Source organism: Saimiri boliviensis, chromosome 9 (assembly GCF_048565385.1).
Source record: "Saimiri boliviensis isolate mSaiBol1 chromosome 9, mSaiBol1.pri, whole genome shotgun sequence".
In the NCBI taxonomy this organism is placed as follows: domain Eukaryota; kingdom Metazoa; phylum Chordata; class Mammalia; order Primates; family Cebidae; genus Saimiri; species Saimiri boliviensis.
Genome location: NC_133457.1, coordinates 84,971,287 through 84,992,259, shown reverse-complemented (window position 1 = coordinate 84,992,259; position 20,973 = coordinate 84,971,287). Strand labels below are relative to the sequence as shown.

General features: G+C 37.2%; 1 protein-coding gene across 3 annotated transcripts in view; it reads left to right on the top strand.

Annotated features, from left to right (window-relative positions):
* Nucleotides 1–20,378, top strand: part of BTBD3 (BTB domain containing 3) — a 35,883-nt gene extending 15,505 nt beyond the window's left edge. Inside the window, exons 2-5 of one of the 3 annotated variants that reach the window (XM_039479461.2) lie at nucleotides 12,166–12,433; nucleotides 12,908–12,998; nucleotides 13,495–13,613; nucleotides 16,423–20,378. In XM_039479461.2, coding sequence (XP_039335395.1) covers nucleotides 12,291–12,433; nucleotides 12,908–12,998; nucleotides 13,495–13,613; nucleotides 16,423–17,455 — 1,386 coding nt within the window. In that variant the 5' untranslated portion in view covers nucleotides 12,166–12,290 and the 3' untranslated portion in view covers nucleotides 17,456–20,378. Of the gene's footprint in view, nucleotides 1–7,427; nucleotides 12,434–12,907; nucleotides 12,999–13,494; nucleotides 13,614–16,422 lie in introns of those variants that run through there. The other 2 variants (XM_039479460.2, XM_074406233.1) reach the window with 2 other exon arrangements.
* Nucleotides 20,379–20,973: the final 595 nt, after the last annotated feature.

The window sequence follows — 20,973 nt, the reverse complement described above, 5'->3', positions numbered from 1 at the left end:
GTATTTTTAGTAGAGACAGGGTTTCGCCATGTTGGCCAGGCTAGTCTCGAACTCCCGACCTCAGGTGATCTGCCTGCCTAAGCCTCCCAACGTGGTGGGATTACTGACATGAGCCACCATGCCCAGCCTATTACTCCAATGTTGTAAGGGAATATATGGATGGAAGTTGAGAATTCTTTATTTTTTGTAAGAAAAGTCAAACACCTGATTACTCTTCTGATTCTTCTTAGTGAAGTAAGACACAGAGACTCACACATTTAAGCAGTATACTTTTCTACTTGTGCTTTTGCTCTGCAGTAATTTGAAATGAGACATTGCCCATCCTAGAAGTGTGGTCTAGACATTGCCCATCCTAGAAGTGTGGTTTATTTGCAGGGGAGGCATGCATTTTCTACTGCCCTGTACACATAGCCCATTTTATTACTTTGTTTGAAGATTAGAAGTGTCTAATGTAGTGGAAATTCACCGATTCAATGTTAAGTACAGACGAAACACATTTCAAGACCACATTAGAAAGTCTTTTTAATTACCTTTTTTATTATTATTATTCATATGACTGCTTTCCTCTTTTCATGTGAATTGCTGAGAATTTATCATTCTTTCCACTTCATTAAATCATTAAAATTCTTTACTAGCACTATAAATAAATATGCCAGGCCATGAATTGAGGCTGGTTGATAAAGGCAGCTTTGTCCTGGTAACCAGTGCTTTTTCCTGGTTAACGCACACTTCTCTGTGAATATCTATATCACAGCAAATTTAGAATTCTAATGAAGCAAGGCCTTACCTCTAAGCATGTAGGGACTTGCTTTAAGTTGAGCTTTGGTGTTTTCAGTTGGATTAGTTGTGAGATTAATGTAGTATTATATACTGCATTTGTGTTTAGACATGTTCAGGAGAGCCCTGGGACATGTTTAATAGGTATTCAGGTTCTTTGCCACTCTACCTAGTCTAAGCTTGCGTCTCAGTCAGCTAGAAACACCATAGACCTTAGTCTCAGACCATTTTGGTCTAGGACCAGTTACACTCCACAAGTGTAATCTAGAATTCTAATTGGACTTGGAAGTATTAGGCTTTAACCTCCTCTTGTATAACCATTGAAAGCCAGGTGTGTGGGCATGGCAGTGTTGCAGATATGGAGATGCAGTCCTCAGAGAAAGCACACTTTAATCTGGCAACGTAAGGCAGCATAGAATGTGAGAAAGTACTCAGTTGAGCATGATGAGTCTGGAAGCACCAGGAAACCTTCCTTGCTGAGGTATCCTTTGGACTGCATCTTGGAGGATGGGTGGATAGGGTTTTGATAAGTTGGATTGTACAGAAGAAAGGGCAGTGAGGATGGCAGGAAGCAGTGGACCCACTTGTAGTGTTAAAACAGTTTGGTTTGCAGGGTGGGTGAATAAAGAGGATGAGTCAAAATAACTGAATCCAGCCAGTCATGGAGATCCAAAATGCATGGCATGCCATGCTTCCCCTCACTGGGAAAGGTGAGATGGAATTTCTTCCCTTCTTCTGGGGCGGATGCTTGTTTGCACTCCTCTGTCACGTGAGAGAGATCTTCCCCAATTCACATGATAGCCCCTTAAGGAAGAACGTTACAGAGTACAGTTAAAATTTGACCACTTGCCACTTTTCGTCTCATTTTTGGTGTCATATTTTAAATTTTGCAAGACAATGTTACTTCAAGCAAATGCTGTTACCAACCTATGCTGAACTCATAGTAGAAATCATAGCGTCTCTGCAAATGACAAGTAAAATCCTTATGCAGAGAGACCTGACTCAGATGTAAGTTGTGACCTCCATTTTCAGAGATTGACTGTCTTTACTTGGTCTGGTTCCAGTCATCATCACCACGGATTTTAATGAGTTCATATCTCTGTTAAGTATGGTGAAGTGGTTTCTTCTCTATGTATTATTTTTAAAAATTAAGGTACTGACAGTTGCCACTCTTTGAAGGTATATTTTGACTTTAATGTTTTTAATCTGCTTATTATGGTTAAGGTTCATACATATTATAAATGCTGTCCTGCCTATTGTTATGTGATGCAGAGATTGGAGAAACTCAAATTTAACAACATGTTTTCATGAACAGTCCCCACTTTCTAAATGAGACTTATTTTTGCATCATTTCATGCACAATTAGATTATTTTATTCTTAATCTCTGGGCAGTTCAAGTACTGACCTACTTATATAGTAGCTCTTAATTTAAATAATTATTTTTATTTTAGAGACTATTAGAGAATTGAATTGTTTTGAAATACTTTATTTTCTTAGTTCTAATACATGTGATCAAGCTAGGTATAGAACCTCAGTTTTTATTCTGATTATAACAGCATGAGAAGTCGAAGCAACAAAGAAGGGCTTTATCAGTGTCAAATTATTATTTCCTGCAGCAAATGGTGGTAGTCTATGAATATTACTTGATGTTGTTATATTTAAGGTTATACCAACATTTAAAGTACACTATGCCTTTCTATTGTGTACTTCACAACAGTTGACCAGGATTGTATACTTTTAAGCTAATTAAAAGTAGCATCAAATGGCCAGGCGCAGTGGCTCATGCCTTAATTCCAGCACTTTGGGAGGCCAAAGCAGGTGGATCACCTGAGGTCAGGAGTTCAAGACCAGCCTGACCAACATGGTGAAACGCCATTTCTACTAAAAATACAAAATTAGCCAGGCATGGTGGCACATACATGCCTGTAATCTGAGCTATTTGGGAAGCTGAGACAGGAGAATCACTTGAATCCTGGAGGCGGATGTTGTAGTGGGTCAAGATCATGCCGTTGTACTCCAGCCTGGGCAACAAGAGTGAAACCTCTTCTCAAAAAAAAAAAAAAAAAAAAAAAAAAAAGTAGCATAAAGTGTTTCTTTTAATTTGGTTCTAAAACAGCTTTTACTATGCTAGAAACTGGTTTCTATAATAATGTTCTATCACAGCCTTCTAATTCTACTTGAATTTTTTGTTAGGGGATATTATTGTTACTTATTTTATAAATGTATGTGCCTTTTATCATTTTCTTTTGGTGGTATCTACTTGAGAGAAGGTGTGTTAGAAATTGGGTGTGAAGCTGCTTTGTAATTTCATGCATGTCTATGTTTTCCCACAACAAAATTTGTCAAATTTCACTCAGCATAGCAGACCTGTTAGTGTTAGGTCTTGTATTGTTTGCCCGAAATAACTATATTTCATTCTGGTCACATATATTGTAAAAACAAAGCAAGGCATTTCATTAAATACCAATTAATTAAGACCTTGCGGGATATGTGTATAGTGATTGTCAAAAGGTGAGATTGTAACTGGTCTTTTCTATGTGGTTTTGCAAAAAAATAAAAAAATAAAAAATATTTTTTTTTTTCTATTTTTGCCTTTCCCAACCTATCCTCTTCATTTTACAGTGAGCACAATTTAAAATCTAAGGTAATTGATGTCATTCAGGTATTTTGGTGTTGATAGTGGGAAGGTAGTAAATTGAAGGACAGGAGAGTAGTATTTATTTCTAAGCACTGAGTGACCTAAGTGTATAGCACTTAGTTGTGGATGTGGGGGAAATTTGGCTGTGACACTTGGAGCCTCACTAATAATTAGGACTGACATAGACTATCTGGTGGTTTGGGAGTTGTCTGGATTCTTTCTTCTCATCCCATGTGTTCTTTGGAAAAGAGCAAGATATTCTTTGGTTAACAAATGAGAGAAGCTTAGGACTTTAATGATCTGATTGAGGAGATGTTCTTGATGACTATCTTTCAAATATCAGGAAAAAGAGAGAAAAAAATAACTATTACTAGCCAAAGTAAACGTATCTTTGGAAACACTTTTTTTTTTTTAACCAAAACGTATTGTTTTCTTCCTCTGTTATTTAAAGCCAACAAATGATCTGGAAAAAGCCATAGCAATGGTTGGGTGAGGTTGTTCCATTCCAGCTTTTCCAGTAGGATTGAAGTCCTCTGTTGGAACAGCCCCATTCAGGCCTTTTTGAAAGGGATCTTCTGAGCCTTGGTTTTACTTTTCTTTGGATAGGTTATTTTCAAGTACCTATTAGAGAGTCATACATATACTGGGATCATTGTATTAATGATAATATTTCTCTCTCTTAAGCTAACATTTTAATATGGATTCTATTTGTTTGAAAGTAAGCAGTATCTTCCAAAGAATCACTCAGTTCCAGATTTAACTTATATATAAAGTAGTTGTAGGTTAATAAATCTTGAATTGATTGAGAAAATATCTTTAGCAAATATTACCCAGATCAGTTTTATGTACATTTTATTTACAATTTTATGTACAATTGTGACATGAGAAAATATTAGAAATGTATTGTATTAATGCTGGAATTCTTACCAGTCTTGGCAACGCAAATTCTCATTTTGAGATTTCCATCTAGATATTCTACCATATCAATGGTTGTCATAGTAGCAGTCTCAATTGAGAATTGTGATTATATACTTTATCAAATAACTACTTGATGAAAGCTCAATTATTCTAATGTAGTTCAGCCAGAATTCAGAGCCATCATCTTGTCTGGTTAAGGAAATAATTAACCAACCTAAAGAAAAGATTTCTTTCTGTTGAATTGTACAAATTTTACCGTATTTCACTGACTGTAAGGTGCCATCAGGTGTAAGACATGCCATTATTTATGTACCACTAAGAAAGAAAAAAAAAACCTAATAGTTAATATTCATGAGATGCCATCATTTAAAAGATACAAACCAGTTTCAGAGATGTTAAAGTGGCAAGAGTGGAGGAGGCACAAGGAATTTACCACCCGTATCCTCTATGTGTGTGCGTATATATATGTGTATATATATACACACACACACATAGAGTTTTAGTTGGGTATTGGTCATAATATTAAAATGTAAAGAAAATTAAATAAATTGCTATTTCTGCCAAATATTTACAGATTTTTTAATTCCTAGAAACCTATAATTGGGAAAGATAGACAATCATGTAGTTAATACTTATACCTGAGGAAATGTACCATGAGCTCATCTAGAGCAGAGTTGTCTTATCTTTTGGCTTTCCTGGGCCACGTTGGAAGAATAATTGTCCTAGGTCACACATAAAATATGTTAACACTAACAATAGCCTATGAGCTGAAAAAAAAAAAAATCACTTTTGAAAAAAAAATCTCATAATGTTTTAAGAAAGGTAATGAATTTGATTTGGGCTGCATTCAAAGCTGTCTTAGGCCTCTTGTGGGCTGTGGGTTGGACAAGCTTGAAGTATGTAAAACTTAGAAATCGATTGCTTTTTTATTTTTTTATTTTTTAAATTTTTTTTATTTTTTTTAATTTTTTTTTTTGAGACGGAGTTTCACTCTTGTTACCCAGGCTGGAGTGCAATGGCGTGATCTCGGCTCACTGCAACCTCCGCCTCCTGGGTTCAGGCAATTCTCCTGCCTCAGCCTCCTGAGTAGCTTGGATTGCAGGCACGCACCACCATGCCCAGCTAATTTTTTTGTACTTTTAGTAGAGACGGGGTTTCACCATGTTGACCAGGATGGTCTCGATCTCTTGACCTTGTGATCCACCCGCCTCGGCCTCCCAAAGTGCTGGGATTACAGGCTTGAGCCACCGCGCCCAGCCCGCTTTTTTATTGAAGTATCATCAACTTTACAAAAGAAATTACAATATTCCTTTTAATAGCCATCTTCAGAGTATCTCCTGATAAACTTCTATACCCCTTTTCAAGATCACTTAAATGTATGGAAGATAATAATTTGGGATTTAGATGAGTTGTTCAGTATTCCAAACCAGGTGCACACTAAGACACAGTGTATATGTAAGAGCTGTAATCACCAAATGTCATGCTAAATGCCATATAGAATTTTAAAAAGAATCATCATTCCCTGCATTCTAAGAATTACCACATTCTACCTTTGGGCACTCCCCCCACCACCCCACCCAAATCTAAAGTACAATTGAAGGTTAACTGGACCTCTATGTCATGAAAAGGTGACTTAATGAAACTGACAGTGAACCTTATCCTTGTGGACAGCACTGAGATATGCCTTGACCAAATACTTGCCTTAGTTATCACGCTTGGTGCTGGAATTCAAACTGGGTCATTGTTAAGAGAGGCCAAATTGAGTTACTAGTGAGATATGGCTGGGTGGCTAAATGGACTATTTGCAGGAGACTGTCTCAGGAGGTGGATACAGCAGTGCATCAGCCAACAGGTGGCCTCCTGAAAGTTTAAAGACCACAATGGGCACCCATCCTGAAGTGTGGGTTCAAGTGCAGGGTTGGAAATAACACTGTGGGATTTGGACATTGGGTGTAGACCCAATCGCAGTGCACAGCACAAATCTTGATTATTATTCAACCTTCCCTGCAAAATCAAAGATTCCTAGCAACGTGGGACCTGCTTGGCCCACAGGTGAGGCTAGAGGAAGCCTGCAGATAGGATGAAATGTCGGTAGCTATGCAGTCTGAAAGAGTACAAGAATGAGGAGCTAGATTAATCTTTGAGTTTTCGTGTTTTAGATAATTGCATTACAAACATTTTTTGCTTTGGGTACAGTTGCTGCTAATGGTGAAAGCTTACCTTTGTAGAGTGTTTTTGACTAAAGTGCTTTCACAAAACATATAATCTTGCCTTCACAATAAACCTGAGGGTATATAGCTGGGTCTAATTACCCCATTTTGCAGATGAGGAAAATGAGGCTCACAGATCTTGAGGTCACTTGTTATTGGCTCTTGCTTTTTTCACTGTGCTTTGCTGCCAGTGCTTGACTCTGTGTTTCCAAATTTAGAAAGTGTATATAGTCTGTTTTACAGCAGCTGCTGCTGACTTTGGGAACTGCCAACATTTTGTTGCTTATCTTTTTACCTCCCAAATCAGAAGCATAATTTTTGCTCAATATTGAAGGAACAAATAAACAAAAACAAAACACAATTTCATCATAACTTACCAGGTTAAACCACTCTGCTTTGTTAGGTTTATGTTAACCATTTTTGGAAGTGATAGGTGTTTCTTCAGTCTACCTTACCTATTTAAACCTCTGTTAACCTCACTGCTGTTGCTTTTTAGTTGCCTTGTAGTAAACCATGGACAAGTCAGACAAGGAGTCCAGGGTTAGAGCAAGTTGAACCAGAGTTGCCAGCATCATCAGTTGTTGACATAGAAGTTGGTGTTAACTGTGAATAGCTGGTTTCTAACTTAATTTTATCTAGAGAGCCTCTTCTGCTTTTGAGCAGCATTCTCACTGCTGTTCCTTCCTTCCATCTCATTCCACAAGTATCCTTTCAGCATTCTTACATGTAGTGTCCCCCTACAGGGGCGCAGTCTACATATGTTGATGGTTTTCATCTTTGTAAACTTTAAAAGAAAACTTTTTCTTTTAAGTAGATTAGAAATATAAAAGTAGAGCATTTTGTAAGTATGTGAGGTAATCACTGTAGCTGATTTTGTACTCACCTACAGTGATTACCTCACATACTTACAAAAGAAGTAGGGAGTCACTAGAGTGAGCAAAGCAAACAACATGACAAGCCAGGAGATCCGTCTTGTAGTCCAGGTGTCGCCCCACTTCTTTACTGTGGAATTTTCACAAACACCTTGTAGTTCTTAGACCCAGTTGCCATACCTGTGAGAAAAAGAGTTGCATTAAATGATCTCTGGAGTCCCTTTCTGTTTCAAACCTCATTCAAGTCTCCAAACTGAATATGTAAGATTGTATTAAATAAAGGTAGGATTGCTGACAAACCCTCCAGTGGTGAAAAGGATGATCTAAGTGAGCTTAAAATCTGTTGATAATTTTGTTACTATTGAGAATTGAATGGAAATAGGTTAACAGTGATTAAGCTTTCTGGCAATTATAAAGTCAACTGAAACCCACTATTATTAACCAACCTTTTATGTTTGGTTTTTAGTCTTGCTCACCACCATATGCCCAACACCGGACACACTGTATGTTTTATTTTGGGAATACTTTCATAAAAATTTGTTGGGCTTCTGGGACTATTTACTCATTTGGGGCAGACTAACCATTTCTCAAACAGCTCTAAAATTCAGGAGGTGTAGAAACAGGTGATAAAATGCCAATTGGAAAGAAATTTTAGGGCCCAAATGTGGCAGTACATATCAGGCTGCCGTCCTTTTTTACCCTTCAACCCAGTGGGTGATGTTTCTGGGTTATAGACTCAACAGATGGAGTTTTAACTATTTGTATTTAATCAAGGAGGAAAAGAAGCCATAATTTGTATTTAATGTAATAGACTATGGAAATGAAAGAGAATATATTCAAATCAATCTTACATTTTTATAACATTTTAACCCTAACATTTTGTTGTATTTTAGTTGCAATTACTCAGGGCAGATGAACGCTATGGTTTCTCTTTCTAGAAAAAATAAATGCACACATACTGCCAGTGTCACATACAGTTTGAGGAGTTTCATGAACCTGTCATCATCTGGTAGACTCTAGTCCGAATTTTTGATAGAAAAGAACCTAGCATGTTAAACCTTAAATGCCCTTAGAAATAACCTAGACCAGTGTTTCTTAAACTGTGGTCTTAAGATCAGTTGAATGGATTATGACCAACATTAAAAAGAAAAGAAGAAAGAATAAAATAAAAAATATCAGGGTGTATATCATAACATGCTAAGCATAAGTATTGTTTTGTGAACCATCTCTTTCCATGTGTATGCCTGTATGTGTGTTTATGTTTGGTATTAAGTCAGAATGTAAAATGCATTTCTTACTATGGATTGAGTGTAAAGTTTGAAAACTGTTTATTATCGGTGAATCTCTTCATTTTATAGCTGAGGAAAACTGCAGCCTTAAAGGCTAAATGATTTTTTCAGATACTACGCTTTCTCTATTTAAAGTGGCCAAGCCAGGACTGAACTAGATTGATTGCTAATTTTACCATGGTATATTGCTAATTTGTTGAAATGGAATTGTGAATTAGGCCATTTAAAAATATTAAGTGATTTGTCTGCTTCATAGTTGACATTTTTTAATCCCTTATTTTTCCAGCTGAAATCATCACTATCATTATCTTTTAAAATAATTGGGGCTGATGCTTTCTTTTCAGAGAATGATCAGATATCTTGGTCCCTCTCAGTTGGCTGTCTGCATACCTCAATCCTAGAATTTGGCATTTGGGGCCTAATCAGAAGAATTTCAGAACAAGATGTGAGGGGATGTTAAGTTTTTAATGTCAAAACCATATTTAATTATTTTGAATTATTTTCAATTCACCTGATAGTTGAATGCAACCTATGGCACCAGTTTTGATACTGTATCATTGGGAAGAGATCCTAGTAGTCCGTAGTTATCTGAGATTTTTTCAACTTGAATACTATATGAAATGCAGATTCTGATCCAGAGTCTGGCTGAGATTCTGGGTAACTTACAGGCTCCCTGTGGATGCTGCTGCTGATCCTTCAACTACATTTTCAGTAGCAAGAACCTGTATTACCTGCCTTTTTACAGTGGTAAAAAAAAAAGTAGCCGTCAGATAATTTTTCTGTCTTGATTTTAAACAGCCATGCTCATCAGTCTTCATATACATTGGAGTAATAATGCCCCTCTTTGTAGCACTGTTCTGGATGATTCAGCACTACTTCATTTAACGAGTATTATCAGAATTTTCTACAAAAAATTATTTTTCTAAATAACTGTAATCTTTAATTTCAGAAAATATTTTCTAAAATATTGTATAATTCTCTTTCTCAAACTGTTGCATGCACTTTACTTTTTTTTTTCTTTAACTTAGTGGTGTAAGAGCCGTGTTTTTTGGAGACTTACTGGTGGTACTGAGCTATATGCAAAATGAGTAAAGAGCACAGTCTTCTAAGTTCTTCGGTGTTTTACGTTTTTTCTATTTTGTCTCCATCCAGTTACCAATTAATAATATGTCTGAATCAAAGCAGCTAGTTTCCCTTTCCATTCTAATTTACTCCTTCTGACCTGAAAAGCCAGATATTAGATTTGTTGGCAATATCTATGAGATTAATCCCAGTCAAAAGACCTACCTGGCATGGGGGCTTTCCTGAGAGGGAGGTGGTCAGGAAGTTCAGTAGCAGTTGAGCAGGAGAGAAATCCTTTAGTGTTAACACTATTCTGAATAGTTAAGTCAATAGGAGCTTACTTGTTTCTTCATGCATTTCTCTATGCGCTTTTTAAACTGGTTTCTAGATCCCTCTCTTGTTAGAGTGTTTGTGTGTTCAAGTGTATATGATTTGGAGGTGTCTGTATGTATGTGCATGTTAGTTCTGTTGTTGAGAATATAATAAATGAGCAGCACTTTAGGATCCTTCTAAAATGGAGACAGGTAACTGTGCTAAAGGCCCTGTTTCTCTTACAGAATATGTTTTGCAGAGACTTTGCAAACGGTTTTGAGAATAAGAACAATAAAGAGGATATTTCTTGGTTCAATTTAGTGTTATAGGGTTCTAGGGATCTAAAAACTGATTTCTGGTAACTGCCTTTAGCAGATTATTAATTATAACAATGACAGTCCTAACTCTTATTTGCTGAGCACTCACTGTGTCAGGCAGTCGTTATTCAGACAAATGTTGTTACAACAAGAAGGACTATGGTCCTGAAGGGTGCATTTGCCTGGGAGGGTAGCAAATGACTGCTATGCTTTGAATAAATGAGAGTGATTCAAATGGATAGGGGTGAGATTAAATCTCTTCCTTAGTCCCTCTTTACAATAAATAAGCATGCATAGAACCTGTAGCAGGTGTTTGTGGGGGTTTTTTTTGTTGTTTTTTTTTTTAACTCACCAACGCTAGAAATTGTTGAAGGATTCACATCTATAAAAATCAAATAGTAGCTTATATTCTTCTAATGCAAAGCAGGAGAACCTGTTTGCATTTTCACTAGGTGGAATCAGAACACAACATTTTGAATAGCCTTGTTATTGGTTGTGTTAGAAGTTGTAGATTATATTCTTTAAAAAGAAGATAAGACTAAATGTAGCCTAAACAGTTAAGTTGAATTTTGAGATCCTGACCAGGGCCCTATCTGAAATATTTTTAGTGAATTACTGCCTTTAAATATTGATCATCAGATTGTTTATATTTGAACCTTAATTTTACTTCTAGAGTTTATCTTATGCATCAGTGCAGTTAGATGTACTGGTATAATCTTAATCTAATTAACAGTATCTTGTGACCTGAGACTCCTGTCAAAGACCATTATAGAAGCTAGAAAACATTGGGAGGAAAACTGAACACATGGCCTCAGTTCTCTTCTTTAGCACTAGAATATGTCTTGCATTCAAAAGAGACTGAGAAAAAGAAAAATAACATCCTTTGCCTTTAAAGTGTAATAAATGTGTTTGATATTAACAACTCTTTTCAGTTTATAGACTGGAGGATTTTGTTTGAAGTATTTGAAACTAAATGCTACCGGGAAAAAAAAATTTAGTAGATATAATAGGATAGATATCTGTCCCTACCCTTTGTTAATTGATCCTGCTTAACTGGGGAAATAATGTATGTCTACTGAAGAGAAATCTGTGGGCATAAACTCCTCCCTGTTGTCAAATATATTTTGTATGTTGTTTATCTTATTTAAATATGCAGTAGACGAGAGAATGCAAGTGCTGTTCCTTTAATATCAGAACTATGCATGCTACAATAGGTGTCACTGTTTTGCTTGGTCCAATCATGATTGGTGACTTCAGCTATTGGCTCGGAGGACTGGCTGTCTGACTCCATCTGCAGGGCTGTAATACCTACTCTCCTCCGATCCATTCACCACACAACTTCAGCCGGCTGAACAGACTCGCGCAGCTCCAGCCCAGCTTGCTAACCTAATTCAGGAAACAAGTGCTACAGCTCTGTGCCTGTCATCTTTGCAGTGTAGGATTTTCAGGTGATCCAGGAAACAGTTATTTTTATGAGCAAATAAGAGAAACAGGAATCATGATGGGGATATATTTAACAGACCCAGTACTGGATAAAACTTAAAGCCAGTTTCTCTTCAACATAGTGAAAAGGTCACCTTGCCTGGCTGAGAAAAGCAGCAAAATATCAGCTTATTGGTTTCAGTTAACCTCTTAGCTCGGGCTAATCTCTTTTCCTTGATGTTCAAATCAATTTGGGATATCTAACTCCAAAGAGAGACACACTGTACTCATGGTAGATGACAAGGAAAAGAACATGAAATGTCTCACCTTCTTCTTGATGCTTCCAGAGACGGTAAAGAACAGGTCCAAGAAAAGCTCGAAGAAAGCAAATACCAGCAGCAGCAGTAGCAACAGCAGCAAGTTGCCCCCAGTTTGTTATGAAATAATTACCTTGAAGACTAAAAAGAAGAAGATGGCTGCTGATATATTTCCCCGTAAAAAGCCAGCCAACTCCAGCAGCACCAGCGTCCAGCAGTACCACCAGCAGAATCTGAGTAATAACAACCTTATCCCAGCCCCAAACTGGCAGGGTCTTTATCCCACTATTAGAGAGAGGTAAGTGCCGGGCTAGTCTGTTTACTTTAAAAGTTTTCCTGTGTTGAAGTTTCTGCTTCTGCAAAATGTGTAATGTATTTTAACACAAATCTGTGTTTCCTCTTTTCCCAGAAGCTTTTTATTGGTAATGGAAAATTGCCTTGTATCTTTTCCAAAACAGTACAGCTGTTTTCCTCTTAGATAAAAATGTTTTTGCAAGCTGTAACATTTAGGTAACAGGGTTGCCTATGGACCATAGAAGATAGGAAACTTTTATTTGTCCTTAGCCTTATTAAAAGTTTTTGTAACTTTTATTTTAAACTTTAGTTACTTCCCATGTGTTTGAAATGATTACGAACAGTTGTTTAGTTAGAACATTTATTTGTTACTGAACTGTTGCTTAGCTTGCAAGTCTTTTGTGGGTTTTCTATGCTGGGGAAAGGGGGTATTAAAAATGCTGGCTGCTGTGAATTAATGAGTTGCCTCTGTTTATAGAAATGCGGTGATGTTCAATAATGATTTGATGGCAGATGTACATTTTGTGGTTGGGCCACCAGGTGGGACTCAGCGGTTGCCAGGACACAAAGTAAGCAACAGCTGCATGACCGGTTTAGTCCTGAGGTTTACAAAGAGGGACCCTCTCCATAAGCCTGGAACTTGGTGTGGGCAGCTTGCCGATGTCAGGCAGTGCATGTTTCACTCGATTAGGGTGAGAGCACACCCTTTCCAGAGGGCTTTGGCCACGCTTAATTTTTTCTTTGTTTCCTTCTATACTGCTTTATATGTCACACGTCTCCTCTTAACTCTCCAGTCATGGGAAGTTGTGACAGGTTAGGAAAGTTGTATGTTTACCCTTCGTAATGAGGGGACGTGTGCATTAATCTCTTAAAGCTTTGAGATAATTAGCAGGATGGTCTTACGTTTCTATGGCAAGATACCCTGTGTACCTTGGCTTTTTTAAAGCAGTGGGTTTAGGTACACTATATCTAGTAAACCTGATTGCCTAGGGTTGTTTTTCTGAATTGATTTGCTAGAAATGCCTTCAATTTAGTGTATGAAATAAGATTTCCCTTTCTACACAGTATGTTTTAGCTGTTGGGAGCTCTGTGTTCCATGCGATGTTTTACGGAGAACTTGCAGAGGACAAAGATGAAATCCGTATACCAGATGTCGAACCTGCTGCTTTTCTTGCTATGCTGAAGTAAGCATCATTTGTATGTTTGGAAAGAGTTTGTTTATGCTGTATTTGTATCCTGCTGGTTTCACAGTTAAATTTAAGTTCTACATAACAGAAAAGAAGACTGATGAAGAAAGAGGGTGCTACTTACCTTGTAAATGTTTTTGAAAAAAACACTTTATCTTTCAGTGGAAACCATATGGAATTATGCAGCATTTATGATCACACCTTGACACAATTTGGGAGCAAGTAGCATGTGTAGTGATCTGATTTTTAACAACTTATGATTAAAGACAAATAACTTTCTGGCATTAGCATTATCTAATAGAACATGTTCTCTCTGAAAGTATTGTGTGTGAAAAAGTCTTTAAAGAAATAAATGTTTTTGCTTCACAATTTCAGAAATTACTTGCTTTATTTAAATATCACCAGTTGGGAGATTTCTGAGTGTTCTAAGAGTTATTGTCTCCTAAGACCAAATGAAATATCTGTTGAAATAATCTGATCTTTTTGTACACATACATATACATACTCTTATATAAAATCAGACAGTCCTTCTCAAGGGTAAAAAGTATTTGCATTTGATATTAGAGGGGAGATCCTAGAAAGATACAGAGAGTCTCGTATAGTTTCACAGAAAAGCTTTCATTTCACCTGTGAAACTGTAAGATATATATTTATAAAAAAGATAGTTTTCTGTCTGTTGGGTTTTCTGCAGGCTCTAGTATATGTTAACCACGTTATAGAATTAGCTTCTTTATCATGTACGGTACTAAACAATGTGGTAGTCCACTAAGTGATCAAAATCTAATTATTGTTCTAAGTAATAATTTATATAATTTTTCCTAATCTTTATTCTAGCACGGTGAAGTATATAACTTTAAGGTTGTCTCTTGCTCAAGGGATTTCAGTTCATTTGAATGAGTAAAATGTTTGTTGAAAAATATTCAGTGGGTCAACAAGTTGGGCAGTACTCCTACATATGGTGAAAATGTTGCCATACATTGTTTGCTGTCTCCTGAAAAATAAGTATTATAGTTAGTTCTAGCACTTAAAAGTTTTTAATTCCTTATTCATAATACAGTTTTGAAATCTAATTGTCACTGACAAGAACTTTCACAGTGGGAGATAGGGAAATTAAAGGCAAGTAAGCATGTGAAGTACCAAAATATAAACTAATCTGCTACTTTTAACCTTCATATGCTTTTGGAGTTATATTTACAGAAACCAATTTTACCTGCAAGGATTCCCCACTGCATGAATCAGCTTGTATTTTTGACAGTGTTTTCTGTTGCTGAGGAGATTGCTAACACTAGTTCAGTATTTTATCTTCACTGCAGTCAAACAGGATGTTATATCATTCCTGATATATACATAATTAGGAAACATGAGCAAGAATGGCAGAGAATTACATCTCACCTAAGTCATTTGATTATCATTTGACAAGTATCTTTTCCCACAGATGCATTGCCTATAGTATATATTGATACAGCTTTATAAAATGATACATGCAGTCCACAAAAAGTGATAAGATCAGAAATGAGTCAGGTGCCATTTGCTCTAATGCTGTAGTTGGGAAGGTGGTGGCCTGCTACATCAAATATGAGTAGCCAGTGTTCCTGGGGTTATCAGAAAAAGAGAAAAGCTGCTCCCTTGACAGTTCCAGGGTAAGAGCCAGACAGTGCTGACCGTGTTCTAGGATCCTCCCCAGGGTCCTGGCTTGTGGTTAGAGCATCACTGAGCTGCAAGTATGTTGTCAAGTGGCCTTGCCAGTAGTAGGTGACTTAGCCTATCAGAGAAGAGAAAGCAAGCAAAAAGGCAGGTTTCATTCGTGATTGTGGACATTTTTTCTCATTGCCATACTTGTGTGTGTGTTTTTTTTCTTATAGAAGCTATTGCTAATTTCTTAAGTTATATGTCTTTCACTAAGGTGAAATATAATAACTAAAGGAAAACTCCAAGATAAACGAGCTATGGACCTCAGGTAGAAGAGAAGCAGATGATGGCTACCTTTACGTGCCTCTTTGGGAGACTGCCACTGTCTCCCAAAAAGTGTATCCGATGAAGTATATTATCTCCTGAAGTAAGGACAGTTCACAGAAGCACAGGAATCATATACATTGAAGCATTCCTACTTTGTCTTTTATTCAGTATATCTGGAAATAACGTAATCTTTAATTCTGAAGGTAGAAGGAATGTGTGTAGAAGGAAGAGTTTTGAGTTTAAAAAACAAAAACAAAAAGTTTATTATTGGATTCTATGTAACGTTAACTGGAAGATAGCATTGCAGTCCATATTTGATAATCTACTGAACTTGGAACTATTTGAAAAATATTTAATCTCAGATTTTATTTTGTGTTTAGGAAAACTCCAAAAGCATCAAGATGCAATAATTGCTGACATCATAGTATTAAAAGCGTTGTTTTTATCTGAATGTACAGAAAGAAAACTTCACAGTAAAACCATATATATTGCTCTTAAAACAGGACTATTCTTGTAATAGAATTTTGCTTTTTTTGGTAATGTTGACTATCTCCAGTATGCAGTTCTCTTTCAGTTTCAATTGCTTCTGTTTTGTTGAGATGACACTGAATGCAGCTTGTAAAATAGAGGCTAGAATGGTAGCACAAAGTTAGTATCTTTAATTTTTACTACTGGGTTGAAATACTAATTATTAATATGTTTCAGATGTTTCTTTGCTCTCCAAACATGTTTGTAATAACTGTCACATAAGATGATGTTCTCAGAACAAACTTCAAAGTGGTTGTATCTTTTCTTGCTGGATGTACTTACTTTGTAAAAATTCCTCTTACAAGTTATGTGCTTTTTTCAGATATATCTATTGTGATGAAATTGACTTGGCTGCTGACACAGTGCTGGCCACACTTTATGCCGCCAAAAAGTACATTGTCCCTCACCTTGCCAGAGCCTGTGTTAATTTCCTGGAGACCAGCTTGAGTGCCAAGAATGCCTGTGTGCTTCTCTCCCAGAGCTGCCTGTTCGAGGAGCCAGACCTGACCCAGCGTTGCTGGGAGGTGATCGATGCCCAGGCTGAGTTAGCTCTCAAGTCTGAGGGATTCTGCGATATCGACTTCCAGACTCTAGAAAGTATTCTCCGTAGGGAAACTCTGAATGCCAAAGAAATTGTGGTTTTTGAGGCAGCTCTCAACTGGGCTGAAGTAGAATGCCAACGACAAGATCTAGCGTTGAGCATTGAAAATAAACGCAAGGTCCTAGGAAAGGCACTTTACCTGATCCGCATACCCACAATGGCCCTCGATGATTTTGCAAATGGTGCTGCACAGTCCGGAGTATTAACTCTCAATGAGACCAACGACATCTTCCTCTGGTATACTGCGGCCAAAAAGCCTGAGCTGCAGTTTGTGAGTAAAGCCCGCAAAGGCCTGGTTCCCCAGCGCTGTCACCGTTTCCAGTCGTGTGCCTATCGAAGCAACCAATGGCGCTATCGGGGTCGCTGTGACAGCATCCAGTTTGCAGTAGATAAAAGAGTGTTCATTGCTGGCTTTGGGCTGTATGGCTCCAGCTGTGGTTCTGCAGAATATAGTGCCAAGATTGAACTTAAGCGGCAGGGCGTTGTCCTGGGGCAGAACTTGAGCAAGTACTTCTCAGATGGGTCCAGCAATACCTTTCCGGTATGGTTTGAATACCCAGTGCAGATTGAGCCAGACACTTTCTACACAGCCAGTGTGATACTGGATGGCAATGAACTCAGCTACTTTGGACAAGAAGGCATGACAGAAGTTCAGTGTGGCAAAGTGACTGTCCAGTTTCAGTGCTCCTCAGATAGCACCAATGGCACTGGGGTACAAGGAGGGCAGATCCCTGAACTTATATTCTATGCTTGAAAACTCACTTCCTGAAGCAGTGTGAGCTCTGAAGTGCACATCTGGTTCCAGCTTGCTTGATGCTTAGCTCATCTGCAAATATGTGATCAGTACCGGTAATTTGTAATGAATGAAGCGGTAGGCAGGTTCTAATTTCTTTTAACCTTTTAATTATGTACAGGCAAAAATGCAGCATTCTGCTTTTAACTATATCTTAAAAGAGCTAAGGCTTTTTAGTGGTTTTAGAGTTGCATCTCTATACCTGGGGATATTGTATGCTTTCCCAAGCATTTCACCACCCTCTCAGTTTTGTCCCTCTGAAGATAATTTTAGATCACCTTGAATTTCGTTTTGAATGTTATTTGATGAACAGAAATAAAGTGAAAATGAGTTATTTTTAAACAGAACTCCTCTTCCCCCCAACCCCAAAGAAACAGATAAACCTCAGTGTACAATTTTGAAAGAAGTTTTTGCCTTGTAATGAGTAATTTAGAAAGTAGACAGTGGTCATGTTTAGCTCTTGTTTTATTCCTTTTACATTTGTTGCTTCTGGGATTAAAAAAAATTCTAAATTCATAAGATTGTTAGGTATTAAACACTTCAGAGTATCAGTGTAAAATTGGAAAATAAGGAATTGGGCATTTGTTTAGGCCATGACTTCTACAAGCAGATTTATATTCTTTCAGTTTAGAAGACAAAAAATTTCAATATAGATACTTCTTTTAGCAGTAATTAAATTTTGTCAATAGAAAAAAGTTAAAGTTCTACAAATTTAAGTTTAAAAAGGAAGCCTAAAAAAGACTTATACTTCAAATAATTTAATTGACGGCACATAAGAATATGCAGTTTGAAAAAGCCAAACTCTTCTCCCCACTTAGCTTTTGATCCCCACTGTTTGCTTATTTGTATAAGTCATACTGTGTAGAATTCTTATTTTCTTTTTCCCCATTAAAAGAGGACCAAACAATTCTTTATACAAATGGAGTAACAACTAGTTTTGTAGCACTACATGTTAATGTAATAAGATACCTTTGTTCATGTTTTAAAATCTGAAATATACTTTACCTGATCCACTTTGATTATATACTATATTCTTTGTTAATTTAAATTTTGTCCTGTTTCTGGACTGCTAGAATCTGGCCCCTGGCCATCTTAAAGTACCAACATATGCCTGCAGGCTATATAAAAAATGGTCTGGAGTGACACATTTGATTATACCTAATATTCACTGCATCAGCATCACATCTAGCTCTCTTGTCCACAGATAATGTAAACAAAGGAGGGAAAAGTGTATTAAAAAGTTCTCCTACACTGTTGGCTTGTTCTGGTTTAGTGCCTGTGTCCTTGGCAGTGTCCAGTATGTTCACTTCCAATTGAAGTGTTCATGTGTTTCTGGGCAGCTTTTCTGCTCAGTGTGATCCTGAGATGGCTTCCCCCCGCCACCCAGAGTGTGGTCCCTGGCCGCCTCCTGCTCCTGCTCTGCAAACCAGAACCTGGCTTGTCTAGAGCCAGGAGTTAGTCCTGGGGTGTGTGTGTGCCTGCGCAGCCATGCGCACGCAAGTGTGTTTGCCAGCTCAGGAGCTGTCTCCTCTCTACCTTGCTTACTAATAAGAGGTGGGACAGTAATGGTCCTCCTGCTGGCCCCAGCAAGGCCCATGAGTGACTGCCCTTACTCATTCGCTGTGCTTCTGGACCACTTCTTCCCTTATAGATGTGGGCTTGTTGCCTTTAGCCAGCTTCCCTGAGGGAGGATAACACTGGATTATTGGAAATGTTTTAATCACTCTTGCCATTATCTACATCTATTATCATAGGTGATGAAAAGCTGTTACTGGTGATGATAGATGAGTATTTCCAGGACACCTTGCTAAAATTATAATTATTTCTTAATAGGGAGATTACAGGTAGTTTGGCAAAGCATTGATGAAATACAAAGGTAAATTTTCTATTAAAAAGCATACTTCTACAAAAAAAAATTGGTTTTTAAATTACGGTTAAACATTTCAGTAACTCATGGCTATGATGCAGGTTGGCAGACCTGATTAGAAGGCATTAGTTTTTAAGCCAGAGGAAAAGAAACTTTAACACTAATTGCATCCTATCAGATTGTTGAGGTGAGTGTGATAGTCATAGAGTGCAGAGCGCATTCAGTCACTAACACTCACTGTCACTGCCCATGTTAGCTAGCTGCCGCCATGTGACTAGCAAGCTGCTGGTGAAAGTCGTGTGAAATCCTGTACAATGTGTATAGAAGAACGTAATTTTATGTTAATTGTTATTACTTTAAAAGAAATCTGCCATCTGATTGGCTGGCCCTGAGAGCTTTGGGTAAAATTTGAAAATTGTATTTAGAATAAGAAGTTTTACCTTTTCAAACCTATTCTCCTTTATGCATTTTCCTTGAAATGGAATGAACGCCGATGTGCTTGCTTTATTTTCTTTTGTAATCTTGGATTTTGTAGCTTTTAAAACTAGAAACCAGTGTTCTAACAAAGCAGGCAACTCTATAAACACAATTTTATTAAGCAGAATACACTATAGATGCTTTTCCCCAGTGTATTTGGCAGTCTTTGTCATTGTTCATCCTGGGGATAAAGGGGAACTAGGCTAGCAGTTCTAATGTAATATTCTTTAAGCATACCTTAAAATAGTATTCATGTAAATGGTCTAATTTCCACATAATTATTGCACTGAACTGTCTTTTTTGTTTAATAAGGTGTTTAAATAAGCTCAACTAATTCAAGACACTGTGGCCACTTGTGCATCAGCGTGCTTGAATTTAGTAGCTTACAGCATTATTTATGAAGGAAAAAATATATAAATATGAAGTACCTCATGTTAAATGTTATTGTACTGTATTTTTAATGTAACAGTGCAGATCTTGTTAGACACCTGAATGTGTATAATCATGTTACATGCAAATAAAATAAAACTAGTTCATAGATTTGTTTTCCTTAATGTTTTTGTCACTCCCTTGAAATAGTCAGAAATTCATTCTGGCACTTTTGATGCCACTACATTTTGCAGAGATGGTTTCACAGAGGCATTTGTTTGCTAAGTGTTCAGATATCTTTGATCTCTAAAGAAGTAAAAATTTGAGGCAAAAGCTTAACCAACAGTGAATATGTTAATCAATTGCATTGTTCAAAGCCTGTTAAGTTAAGGAGAGGGGATGAATGGGTGCATTTATATTTCTGTTATGGATTCGTCTTGGTCCCTGTTCTGCTCAAATGTTCAGATCTTCCTGTACTAAGGGGGTGCTGTTACTGAATGACATCTGGCTTCTGATATGACCAATGCTGCTGTTTCCTTTGCTACAGTAGCTTAAGTCTAGGAATTTGAAATAATTTTGAATATAGTTTTTACGTGCTCAACTAGTTTTCCATTATATTTCTTCATATCAAACATTTATATATACACACATCCACATACTCATACATAACTATGCACATACACTTTTTTTTCATCTGCAGCTCCTGATGCTTTTCTGCTGTAGTTTAGTGTGAAACCCTATGTATTTGCTTAACCACTTCATCTAC